At 40.6% G+C, this 12,710-nt stretch overlaps 1 protein-coding gene across 2 annotated transcripts in view; it reads right to left on the minus strand.

The window, feature by feature from the left end:
• ptprn2 (protein tyrosine phosphatase receptor type N2) overlaps nt 1-12,710 on the minus strand; it is a 148,569-nt gene that overhangs the window by 115,569 nt on the left and 20,290 nt on the right. For both annotated transcript variants that reach the window (XM_035909648.2, XM_006795053.3), the window contains exon 3: nt 2,632-2,745. In XM_035909648.2, coding sequence (XP_035765541.2) covers nt 2,632-2,745 — 114 coding nt within the window. The remainder of the gene's footprint in view (nt 1-2,631; nt 2,746-12,710) is intronic.

Consider the following 12,710-nt stretch of genomic DNA (forward strand, 5'->3'; position numbering starts at 1 on the left):
TTACAAAAGCAGTATATGTGGCGAGGGCAGAAGCACTGCGAGCAGTGTAGCGGTTAATGGGGAAATTATGGTCCAGTGATGGTAGCGCGTGGGCAGATAGATGGGCAGTTTTGGACTGCCTATCTGTCTGCAGTGGTCGAAAACACCTCTCTGTAGAGTCTCCACAGACAAATACCTTCGTAAACGACAGGACACATCTGCAGTGGCATAAATCAGGCATCAAAAGCAGACGACCACAAAAGAGATAGTGGTCAAGTTTATGGGTTGAGTTCTAGAAGTTGTCCGTTGCACCTAATTTTGGCACACTTTCAGCTGATTTATTTCTCTTAACTTCTACTGGGAGAACTTTATTGCACTCTCTCTGTGACCTTACCTTCAGTTCATCTGCTTTGTTAGCCACTCCCATCACCCGGTGAAACAGAGACCAGAGGAGAGGACAGAATATAACATGACACAAAAAACACAGGAGAACCCACTGCCCTCCACAAAGTAGGGAAAGCACTGCTGTGATTGGAAAATTGCTGTTCCAGTGAGGGCTTTAGAGAACGGTCAATTAAATACTTCATCATTTGAATATATTGAACATCAAATTCAAATCGCTGCAGTAACTGAATTAGCTCCTGTGTGTATAGTCACACAATCCAAGGCTACAGCAGCACACATATTTAGCAGAGCTGTAATGATCCCAAAGCTGTATGACAGCAGTCTAGCTATATGAAATGTGTAGGAAGACTGCAGCTGTGCACGGTGAATACTAACTAAGCTTTAGATGACGTGTAATATAAAAGTCATTTGCAGCTGGATGACAGCGTCTTGCATTCAAGAGGTATTGTGGTGAAAATTTAATACCAGACAATGTGCTCTGCCAATGGGAGCACATCCAGACAACCCAAGCCCTTTTGTACAAGGGTCAGTTTCTATTGATCTGAATGACATTGGTGTTGTGCATTGAGCAGAGATTGTGTGATTTCTGCCTGCAAGATAAAGAGGATTGTAAATCGATTCCATTGATGTTTTTTTTTCCCTCCCCTTCATCTCTTCAATTTGGGTTACAGTACAATGGTCTCTATAACCCCGTCTAGCCTCAAAAAAGGGTCCCCGATGTCTCAAAGATGACACTTCAATAGCTGTTGAGCTGATAAGAATAACGTGCCACCGAGCATTAACAGTGCATTGTGGACTCATCCGAAGATAATGCTCCGTGTCTGTGGATGTAATTCTACGAGACAGAATGGGCGAGCATGTTTCAAAGTGATGATGTCATGTTTGTGGTGTCGGGAGTCTTAAAATACAAGGTCACCGAAAAAGTCTCATAATGAAAACCATCTGAAGAGTTAAACACCTCTTAAAACAGAGCAGAAAAAAAACATTTACACACCGGATCTCTTCTCATCCTCCTCGCTCTCATTTGTTTATTTCTAAGCAGTAATTAGAATAAATGTGTGGTCTCGCCTGGCTTAATATTCATCACTCCATTTTCTTCCTCTTTTTTTTTCTTTCTTTTTTTGATTTTCTCTGGCCGGCTGCTTACTCTTAATGATTTTCAACACTGGTTTACGCCTGTTAAAAGATATTAAGCTCAGAGTGGCCTGCAAAGCCAATTACGCTTGGAGGGCTGAGCGGCCGGTCACGGTCTGTGTTAAAGGTGTCTACTGCCCCCTGGTGGGTCATAGCTGCAGTTACAAACATGTCTTTTCTTGGTACCTATTCATTTTAACGAGTTTATAATGAACGTTCCCGTCTATGCTGAATTGTAGACATATTTCCTCTTTTTGCATGTTCATCTGACCTGCTGTGCACACGCTCAGGCATTTAATTGGATGTAATTAATTAGGAACGTACTGCCTGAACATGTTGTGTCTACATTTATACTTATAATGAGTATCAAATTACATATTTGCTTCCAGGAAACATGCTATTAAATTATTAAATCACAGGCCCATGAAATGAAATACTATCGTTTGCTTCATATTTTCCATTGTACACAGAATTTAAGCTATTTTTTCCCCTCTGATTCATGCTTCCTAATTAGCGCTGGCATTCACACTGTATCAGCAAGAGAAGACTTTGTTCTCCACAAGTAGTATAAGACATGAATATCAATTTTCCCACATTAGATGCACTGATTATACAAAATCCAAAGGAATGCCGGCATGTCTCCATGTTAGGAGACATGAAACAGATATTTGGAATTCCTACTGATTTCCATCTAAATTAGATGCACATATAGTTAGTTCTTATGTAATATATCTCTGAAGATGTATAGCCATGAAAAAAAATATATATATAAAAAAAATCACTGCCAGCTGCCAGTGAGTGAGCAGTACACACTGTCTGAAGTGATTACACTGCACACCTCACATCCTCGCATCTACAAAATTAGCTTTAAATGTCTGAGCGGCATACGTGCTGGTCTGATTGGCTGCCAGAGTTAGGCGATGGGGGCACAACAATAGCCTGATATGAGTCAAATGACCTGTTCTAGCTCTCTGGTGGTGCGCTGCGCCTAGCCAAAGAGACAGCTTGGCTTATTTGGCTTGCGTTGCACCATGGCAGTTGACAGGCATTTGCTGCGACTGATGCCGAAGAGACAAAAAGAAAGTTGGACAAAGATGGACAGGCTGTTTGTACCTCTGTGAGCCAGTTTCTGGAGGAGGATCCTGAGACGTTGCAGAGCAGACGAAGAAATATCGTACGTGTGCAGGTCTGCACCGGCCAGTTCTTGGCACCTTCCAAACACTCCATCTACAGAGAGGAAAATGGTGAAAACAGGTTCATGAGTGTTTTTTCTTTTTACAGCTTAAAGTGAGAAACAAACGCACACACACAATTTTACAGCCCCTTTTTTGTGACTTTGATGATGTAAAGCTGCCCAGGTGAAATGTTATATTTATGTGAGGCACCTTCTGTGCCTCATACCTCTGATTTCCTGTTTTTGGGGAGCTAATAGCTGACATTTTTTCCTCCGACAGCACCACGATAAGCCGGCGTTCATGGCAGGAAGGACTTTATCGGGAACCCCAGTAATCTCCCTATCAGCAGGCCTCCTGCCTCACTCAATACAAGTTGCTAGGCAACCCACGCCACAGAGCCCCTATCAGCCCCATAATTCAATGGATGGTGTAGACCTCTGAAAGATGCCGAGGCTCCGGGGGTCAGGAGGGAGTGTGTAGATGCAAGGCCTAGAATATAAATGACCCGTGTTGTCACCTTCTTTCAGCTTGGAAGATAAATCCATGCGTCTTGTTTGCTAAACTCACTAAATGAAAGTCTAAGAAGATCTCTGGAGATGAATCCTGCAGTTTCAATCTGAGCTACTTCCTCCGCGAGTGTGCACTCATATGTGTGCAATCATCTATGCTGCCACGTGAGAGTATGTGTAAGGGATGCCGCTGTGATTAGCTGTGATTTAATGATGTGAATCAGCACGTGGTCATGCACCACAGCTTCCCATTAATTAGCCCCAAGATGTTGGACAATGACAGCAAACATCAATGCTATGAGTGATATTTAATGACACATTGGGAAACAAAGAATACGCAAAAACTGATGTCCACTACATACTGCAACTTTCTGCCTAGGGTTCTGAAAAGAGACAAGTGCAAATCAAACGATTTATGATATATTTTTCAATCACAGACAGTAGTCAGAAGTTTCCTTAGCTTTTTCTTTTTCCAGGGTGGAATAATTGTACATTTAATGACTTTAGAAACAAGAACTGGGTGCAGAAATTTGAATTTATTTTGGATTTCCTGTAACCTACACCGGGACACATATGGTCAGATGAGACAAAGATTGAGCTACTGTACGCAGGAAACAGAAGAAATCACAAGAAATCATTAAAAGCCAAAATGACCATGATCAGTGGATGTCTCTCTGCATTAAGAGTGAAACATCTCTTTTGGAGATCAAGCTTAGTGTTAATTCAGGTAAATAAGTTTCGCTCAGGTGCAATCATTTGATACCGTTCTACACGTCCAATTAGCAATCCAGTCTTATATGAGGCTCAATATTTTGAGCTGTATGGGCCTGTCTGAAGTTACTGCATAACTGCAAGCCACTTTACAACCCACCTCCAGCCTAGAACCTCCTTTTCCCTTCTTTTCACTAATTTTCATGCCTTTTCTGGCTTAATCAGATGTTTAGTATTCTGTGTCGGTTCTCCCGACTTCTCCATATACAAGTGGATAGTGATTGGGTGTGTCCTACAGCACAGCCATACCACCAAATATAAATGGCTGCAAATGGAAACAGCAGTTTTCTTTTGGCTACAGTGATTCTGCGTGAAAGATAATAATGTGATGTCTAACGATGCTCTAAATTGAATTCTTAGTTTTAACGAGATGCGGGTGTGTCCCTCTCCAGCTTCCCCCCCTCTTCCCTGTGAATCATTAAATGACAGCTCTGTACAGGAATAAGCCTGTGGGAGGAGGTGAATTAGCATAGACAGCACGGTGCAACGCTCCGGAGTTATTTCGAGAACTCCAACAGCGCAAAGGAAAACTTCCCACCTACAGACTCAGATCATCACAGACGTGTGTGCATCACAGAACGTCAACTGTCTCCTTCCTCTTTGCCAACAATCCCTCTTTTTTTTTTTTTGCGGGGTGTCGCAGTTGATATGATCCCAAAATAAGAGTGTTTTGTGATATATTTTTATAAGTTATTACACTATCAGTGACAATTATGTAAGAAATAAAGGGAGGCTGTTGACATAACAAGTGACGGAAAACTGTTCAATGTTTGATGCTCTGCATCCTTCACTGGTTTCCATGGTGATGGCACATGTTACTTCCTTCTCTGTTGTCAGGGACATTCCCGATGGCAACCAGATATGAAAACACACACACACACTGTGATTTAGTGCATTAAATATAGAAGTCAGGTGTTTAACAACAAAGAAATCCTTGTTTGGCAAATATAACAGTTGACTGGTCTATCTAGGTGGTGCCGAGCCATTCAGAGCCACATGCACAATGAATCACAAAGCATTATCCTGTCACTTTAGTGACTATATTTACAATATTGAGGAGATCAAAACAAGCAGGAATGGTTATTGTAGCTGACAGCTTAGAGGAAAACATATTTTTCTTTCCTTCTATTTTTTTGACAACATTTTAATTCCAGGCCTGGAGGTTCCCAGCATGTGTTTGGTATGCAGAGGGTTGACACGTGGGAATCAGTCAAACGGCAAAATGATTTTCCTAAAATATGTCACTATGAGTGGAACAGATCTACGAATGTCCGAACCATCCAGCTGAAGTCTATTTGCAGTGATTTTCTGATGATCTCCTGCGAGGCTTAAGGGAGCATTAAGCTGACGATACATCAGTATGTGCTGTCTTGCAGTGGCAAGACTGCAGCGCAATTAAGGCACAATCAATGTAATCCATAATACATAAAGTAGGCCACAGAATCAATCAATTGATCAGCCCTCAAATGCACCATCCCATAAATCAGTGATGTTCAAGGGAAGCTGTGACTGGATAAGCAGCACGTTGGCAGGAATAAAGAAGATTTTCAGCTGAAAAAGGTAAAGCGCTCTAAATCCAGGCACGTCTCTCCTCTCGCTGTGACAGACAGAGAGACGCCCGGCTGCTGCTAAAGCTATTTAAACTGTGAAAGCTAATGCTCTTGGATAACATGAGGAAACACTAAAGCTGACAGTCAGCAAAGCATTTCCAAAAGACTGTACATTCAGAAGATGAGGCAGACGGACCCAGGAGACAAATTAAGATTTATTGGAACAGGTGTATTAGCGCCGCAACTCATGTTATGAAAATAAATAGACTCAGATCAACGCACCGAGTCCGGCCAGATGTAGTCTGCAAATAAGGAACGGTATGGGAACAAAAGCTAAAGTGATCAGGATATGATTAATGAAGTGTTTACAGGTTATTCTGGGCTTCCTGTGTGGCAGTTGTGGCTTTGAAATGATAATTATATTTATGCATGCTCTGTAATGCACATGGAAATACAGAAATGAATAAAGATAAATCAGACTTTCAGATCAAAACATACCGCCTGTTGAATATGGCTGTGGGGCATAAATCATCTCTATTATTACATTTTTCCTTCCCCTGAAGAGCTCGTGTCTTTTGTTAAACCCGTTGTAGCATCTTTTAATACTTACAGTTACTTTACTCAGCACTTCATACATGATTATTCCTGGATTTGCCTCCTGAGTTCTGGCGCACTTTCTCTGTCCTTGCAGATTTTTTTTTGTATTGTTTTGATATGATGGATTTTGTAGTGCTTACTTAAGGTGTTTATGCTGCAGTTGCACTTGTTGCTGATCAATAGAAGCATCGCCTAAATAGCTTAAATCTGAAATAAAGTGTGGATGTTTCAGACAATATTGGCCCGAGTGGAGGAAAGATAACCGCCAATCGATACCACACTGTTGGTTAAGTGTTTAATAGTGTGCCCTGAGGGAAACATGTAGCACTTATCCGCTGTACTTTAGCCTAGCTTATGATAGCAGTAAGCCACAGACTTTGGAGAGCTGCATCAAATTAAAATGTATTTCCCGGGTAATCACATATGCTTTTAGAACAACGTCTAGAAAAGCATTCCCTGAAGACGAGGGTAAAGATTTGAAGCATTGCATTAAAAATGAGACATGACGGCAGGAAGTCAGATGGTATGTGTAAAGATATTAAATGATCTACCTAATCTACAGTTCATACTGAAGCATCTTTGTTCAAAATCTTACTTCTTTTTTAAATAAGTTAGGGGTATTCAGTGGATGGCTTTCATGTTTTATTGTCTCCAGTATTAAACAAGTAGGTGGGTTTAGCCTCATCTTTTGCACCAAGTGAGGGAAATAAACTGAGCTGGAATTTTTGAATTTTAGCAAGAAATAACCAACTGACAGCAAACAGACTTTTCAACCCGCCAAGGTCTCTTTGAAGACGGGAAGATTAGCTAGTGAGCATGCTGATACCTGTCGTAGTCTTTTATTATATCATATTTTTACAAATAAAAAAAATTAAAAAAAATTAAAGTCTCATCACATATTAGCTCATTCTCGCTAGCTACAGTTAATAAAATCTGCAAGGAAGCAGTTAATTGTGATTTTAGCTGACAAATTAATGTTAAATTATAAAATATTGTCATGCTAAAGCTCGGTGTGATCAAAGAAAGCGTAGCTGAAACGTTTAGACAATCATTTGCACCAGTGGTTGAGGTTTGCCTTAAGAGGGGGTGAATATGTTGCTATGGATGCGGTAAATTTGGGGTCTTATGTTCGTGATGAATAGAGATTGATTAGTAAAGAGCTGTTTTCATGCTTTTGAGTGCAAAAATAAGAATGTGTTTTCATAAGCACTGAAAACGATAGTCAGTCACATATAAAATGATGCAACCCTTCCCTGCCCTCAGCCACCCTGCATGGCAACAGCCCGGGTGAAGAACGGTTGGCCCAGCCCAGAATAAACCAGGTTACTCCTTCGGGGACCTGAGGAAGAGTTGATGTGGCAGACCTAGTTACTCCCACACATCATGTGTCTGTGCAGTAGATGCTGCTCATCAGGAGTCCAATGGAGAATGACAGAGCAAGACTGAGTGTGCCGATGAGGCAACTAAATAATGTTTCATTACTTGCATATTAGGTACAACATTAATCTAACATTAGTCTATTTTGCCTGTATATATTTTCCTACAGTGAACAAGCACAGCGCAGTAATTGCATTTCGGTTGGAGACAGATTCTGTGAGCAAGGCAAAATAAATAAATAAAAGCTAAAATGAAAATACGACTAGAGGCCAATCTTGCATGGGGATCACACCGGCTACATGCTGACGCTCCAGCCTGTGAGTACCCAGAGTTTATTACTAAACTGTTACGTGATAAGATGAGTACTCGGTACCCGTGGGCTGAATTTGGTCTTCATTTTGAACTCACACGCCTGGTAAATTTTGCATATCCGGTCACAAATCTGTCCACTCCCATACAAACAAACACACGAACACCTGCCAAAGTACTCAAAAACACATTTAGATGTTCCTGCCTCGAGGTGCCTCGAAGATCATATTCTGCCATGATGACGCTCTCACACACAGACTCTCCAATCTCCAAAGAAATGATCATCCACATTACATTCTTCATGAGTCTTCATGTTCTTATGTATCCACACTAAGACACTCTTGTCTACCTCGGGGTATTTTATTGTGAAGGTGTCAGCAGTTTTTTTCTATTTTGCTTCGTTTTACCAATGCAGGCCGTGTAATTAAAGTTTTTTTTTTAAAAATATATTCTTTTCTGTACTCTCTGCTTTTTCCCCATTTCCTCTGAAACTGGGTTAATATGGAAATCAAGGAGGAGGTCTCCCAATTTGTGCTAACTTCCAAAGTCTACCCACTCCCTCTCAACAGAAGAGGAAGTGCGTAGATCTTTTAAAAAAAAGAAAAGACAAAAAAACACATCTCAGAACAGTGTTTCAGCATTTCTAGAAATAACTTTATCTAGTTTTATTCAGTTCAGTGCAGAGCCAACAAAATCAGCCAACTAGTATTTCCAACCCTTTAAAGATTTCGGGTATTCATGACCTCAAAGATTGAAGCAATAGTAGCCATCAGTTTAACATTGTATTAAATAAAGTCATTTTTCTTTTTTATGGAAGCCATGTTAGCGTACATGGGACTGATGACGAGAGCAGGAAGTCAGAAACAGGAGCACCCTAGAGAAACTGGTGGTGGAATTTCAAAATAAAAGATCTTTTGCATATTCTGCTTCTAAGCAGTGTGGAGTTCTGCAAGGGTCATTGCGGGAGGCATGGGCTCACAGACACCCACCCAATTATGTGGCATTTTAGGTGTAGTTTTGTGCTAAAGTAGCTATAAATGCTAGTTGTTGCTTGATATTTATAGTGCAGGCATGAGTAGCATCATTGGTCTCATCTTTGTAAAATGTTGAACAAATCTTTAATGATACGTCTCTGTTCTCCAGGTATGTGGTTACTGCAGCCACAATTATTAATTTTGAACCCTTGTAGTGTTGCCACAGAGTGCAAAAACCAGTTGATTAATTGATTAGTTAGCTGACAGAAAAGTAAAGCAAAAACAATTAGGATGCATTTTATCTGTTACTTGGATAAAACCAGCCACTGGATAAAACCAGCCACTGGGCTGGAAAATGTCTCAGTAATCAATAATGAAAACAGCAATTAGTCGCAGGCCCAATAAAGTGTCCTGACCTGTGCATCAAAGCATTAAAAGTCATTCTTTACTTAAACAAGAGGTGTTATGTCACAGCATGATGTCCATTTTTGAGGGCCAGCTGTGGATATGGAGGTAGGGTGTTCTAGCTCCTCGAGCCAGCATGTCAAAGTATTCTTGGGCCAGACATTGAAACCGGTATTGTCCCTGATGCATAGTCAAAGTTCGATTAAAAGCACTTAATACTAGAAAAAAGAGCTTTCATGAATGTATGTGTGAATTGGTGAACTAGACTTGTAGTAAGAAAGCAGTTTGAGTACTCAAACAGAGTAGAAAAAACGATCAGTCAATTTATTACCGCGATAAAAGACCACATATTGTGACTTTACAGTACTAGTGGTTTATTGTCATTAATCAGATTGTTTACTGTCAATATGCAATAGTTCCCATGTACAGTATCACTCTTGTCCGGTCGTTAAGTCTGACGTCACTAGCCGTGTCTGGGCCTAAACTCCGCTGCAGGTCCATATATCAAACGATCACTATGGCATTACTGAGAGTTGAAAAACTGTCTAAAGTCTTTCATCTTTAATAAAATGATCAGCGTTCTGCTCTACCAGGTGTAACAATTGAGTTTAACATCCAGGCATCCATGAAAACGGAATTTATGACATTTAACGGAGTTAGAAGTTAGCAGGAAGTTAGCTCGCTAGCTTCTATCTAAATACAATATAGCATGTCCTGACTGCGGGGTTTTGGAAACAAATTAAAATGTACAGCTCTGTTATCACTTCCAACATAAATGCAGACAGAAAACTAAACAGCAGTGACGTTTGTAGGGTTACTGAAGTTTGGCTAGCTGGTATATAATGATGTGCTACGTGACTGCTAGCGACACAGCTATGTTAGCATACTATAAACAAGCTAACTTTTTTTCCACTCGATAAAAGTTAACGTGAGTGTTCTCGGTGGTCAGGAACAAATGTAATCGCATGGCAGGATGCTGTAAAAGGACCAAACTTCAGCCAGGAGAACAACTGAGATAATCCATCCACAATACGAGGTTAGTCATTCATATACTGCTGCATGGGCTGGGCTGTAGTTACATCCTAAGGTTTTAAAAACTGAGCTTAAATAAATGATTAGCGGTAATAAAAGCCGAGGGAGGTCAACAGTGATCACTGACTGTTTTAGGAGCTTTTTGAGATTAAATAGAAGAAAATACAAAACATTAAACATGTTAACAACACAAAAGCCATATTAAACTCAGACTACTTTAGGCCCGGAAGTAGGATTCGTCACGTCATCACTTAATGACCGGATAGGACGTTGTTCACAGGCAAAAAAATCAGCTTTGTTACAAGTAAACTGTAAATTCAGTTGTTTTCCATGCTAAATTATTTGGTATCATTTTGTTCTTGGTAGCTTCAAGTGTGAAGGAGTTTTGGCATCAGTTTCAAATCAGTGTTCCTTCAATAGTATGCAAAACTATGCAGGAAGGTTTTTTCAAAATGTAATCAGATCATGCATGAGTTATCTATGATGCACGCTGGCTTTGTAATCATGTTTACAAAAATCTGAGGACATACACAAAGTTCAAAATCGAATGTTAACTCGGGTCATTCTCATCCTCTTCCTCTTATTAGCATATTAATAGTCAGTTTGATACTTTGTGTTCTGTTAGCTGTAGTTCATGTTTTGCATATAATTCTGCTGCCTGAGAAAGTGCTTGTCTTCCTCTCATTGCCTTCATCTTGTTTGTGATACAGATTTCAGGATGAGTCTGCAGAAAGTAATTGAAAGGTGCAGACAAACAAACAGGCTCAAAGCACAGGCATTTAATCATTATGCCTACAAGGACAAAAACAAACACGTGGACATGAAACCGCTCCATACACGTTTGACCCTTCCCTGACTTCCTGCTGCTGCTGTGTTGAATACATTAACCTTTCCCGACGACTTTCCGCGGAGACAATCCTCAATATCGACACGCTATCAATCCCCTTTAAAATTACAGCCCGCTGCGTGAGCCGCCTGAATGCCACACAGTGAAAAGCTATGACATTTCCCCTCTGTTCATCCGGTGATGCATTGTCATGGCGACCACTGAGACAGACAGTCCCGTGCTCCATGGCGAGAAGGTTTGCAAATGAGGTTGAGATCATGTGTGGTTTGGAGAAACTTCAGAATCGGAAGGGGGAAAGCAAGACGCCGGCATCAATCATGAGATGAATGAGATCAGAGAGCTTCTGTGTGTTTATATTGTGTGGTATTATTGTTGCGGCCTGGCTCACATTCAATTTTGAAGCTTTTCTTAAGTATGACTCATGCTGTATGTCTAAACTAAGAAGAATACTGTGAGCGGGACCTTCAGTCTCCATCTATCTATATATAAATCTGTGAGCAATTAAAAATAGCTTAAGGCTTTATCTGCAGGTTCGGAGATGTTGAGACTTTAACTCCACTTTGGTGAACCTCACATTTACAAAATTTAAAACACAAGCACTTACAGCAATGACTCCAAAATTTCACTTGGTGCACAACTCCAGTTTCATGATCAGGACCAACATTAAAACTGCTGACAGGAGGACCCAATAGCATTTTGTTCCAATGCGACGTTTCGCTTGAATATCTTGGATGTGGACATTCACGTCAATGTTATGCTGACAGATACCAGTAACTTAAACATTGCATTGCAAGCAGATAAATTGACATTTTACCACAGTAAAGAGTGTAAGGCATTGACCCGGCATCCCAATGCGATCGCCATACGAGGATTTGCTGGCACAAGTTTGACTCATGGAGGCTCCACTCATCAGGATTTTCATGACCCAAGGGATTCACGGCCAGTGTCAGTGTGTCCAACACCTGGGCCACCCCCAAGAGAGCAAGCGTCCATGTCTACAGGCCAATTCTGTTTTGGTTTATGAAGGAAACTACAGTGTTGGATTTTATTGTTGCAGCTAATTGGTGTAGATACAGCACCGTCGTACTGAGAGCTTTATAGTTAGCAGACTGCATTTCCTATAATATTGTGTACCACAGACAACCAGCTAATATTATAGGAAACCAGGGGTCTGAATTCCTTCCTCCAATTTGCAACACAGACATGCACAATACTGTACTAGCTTCATATGGAGCATGCTTGCCTAGAGAAAGCTGCTTTTAATAAGGAAAGCGGAAACACATCAGAATACCAGAGTATTATTTTTGTCCATGATTCAGTTATGATCAAGTGACCAGACCTTTGTTTTCTGGTACTCATTCCCTGTAAAGAAAAAATTAGGCAAAAAGAGAAATCATGGAGCAAAAGCTGTGATATAAAAGTCAAAATAATTTCTCACACACAGTTTAAAACAAAGTTTAGTGAGCTATGACTATTTGTTGACCTTTTGTATATCGAATCTCCCACAACCAACCTAAATGACACTACCAAAAACCAATGAAAAGATAAACATCCACCCGATTATTGAGGTGTCTGTTCTGTCTGCAACCACGCCTCCCTCCTATAATTTGTTTGATTAGATGTGAGAAACCCAAATGAGCATTTTT

Source organism: Neolamprologus brichardi, chromosome 9, assembly GCF_056152115.1.
Source record: "Neolamprologus brichardi isolate AB-2024 chromosome 9, ASM5615211v1, whole genome shotgun sequence".
In the NCBI taxonomy this organism is placed as follows: domain Eukaryota; kingdom Metazoa; phylum Chordata; class Actinopteri; order Cichliformes; family Cichlidae; genus Neolamprologus; species Neolamprologus brichardi.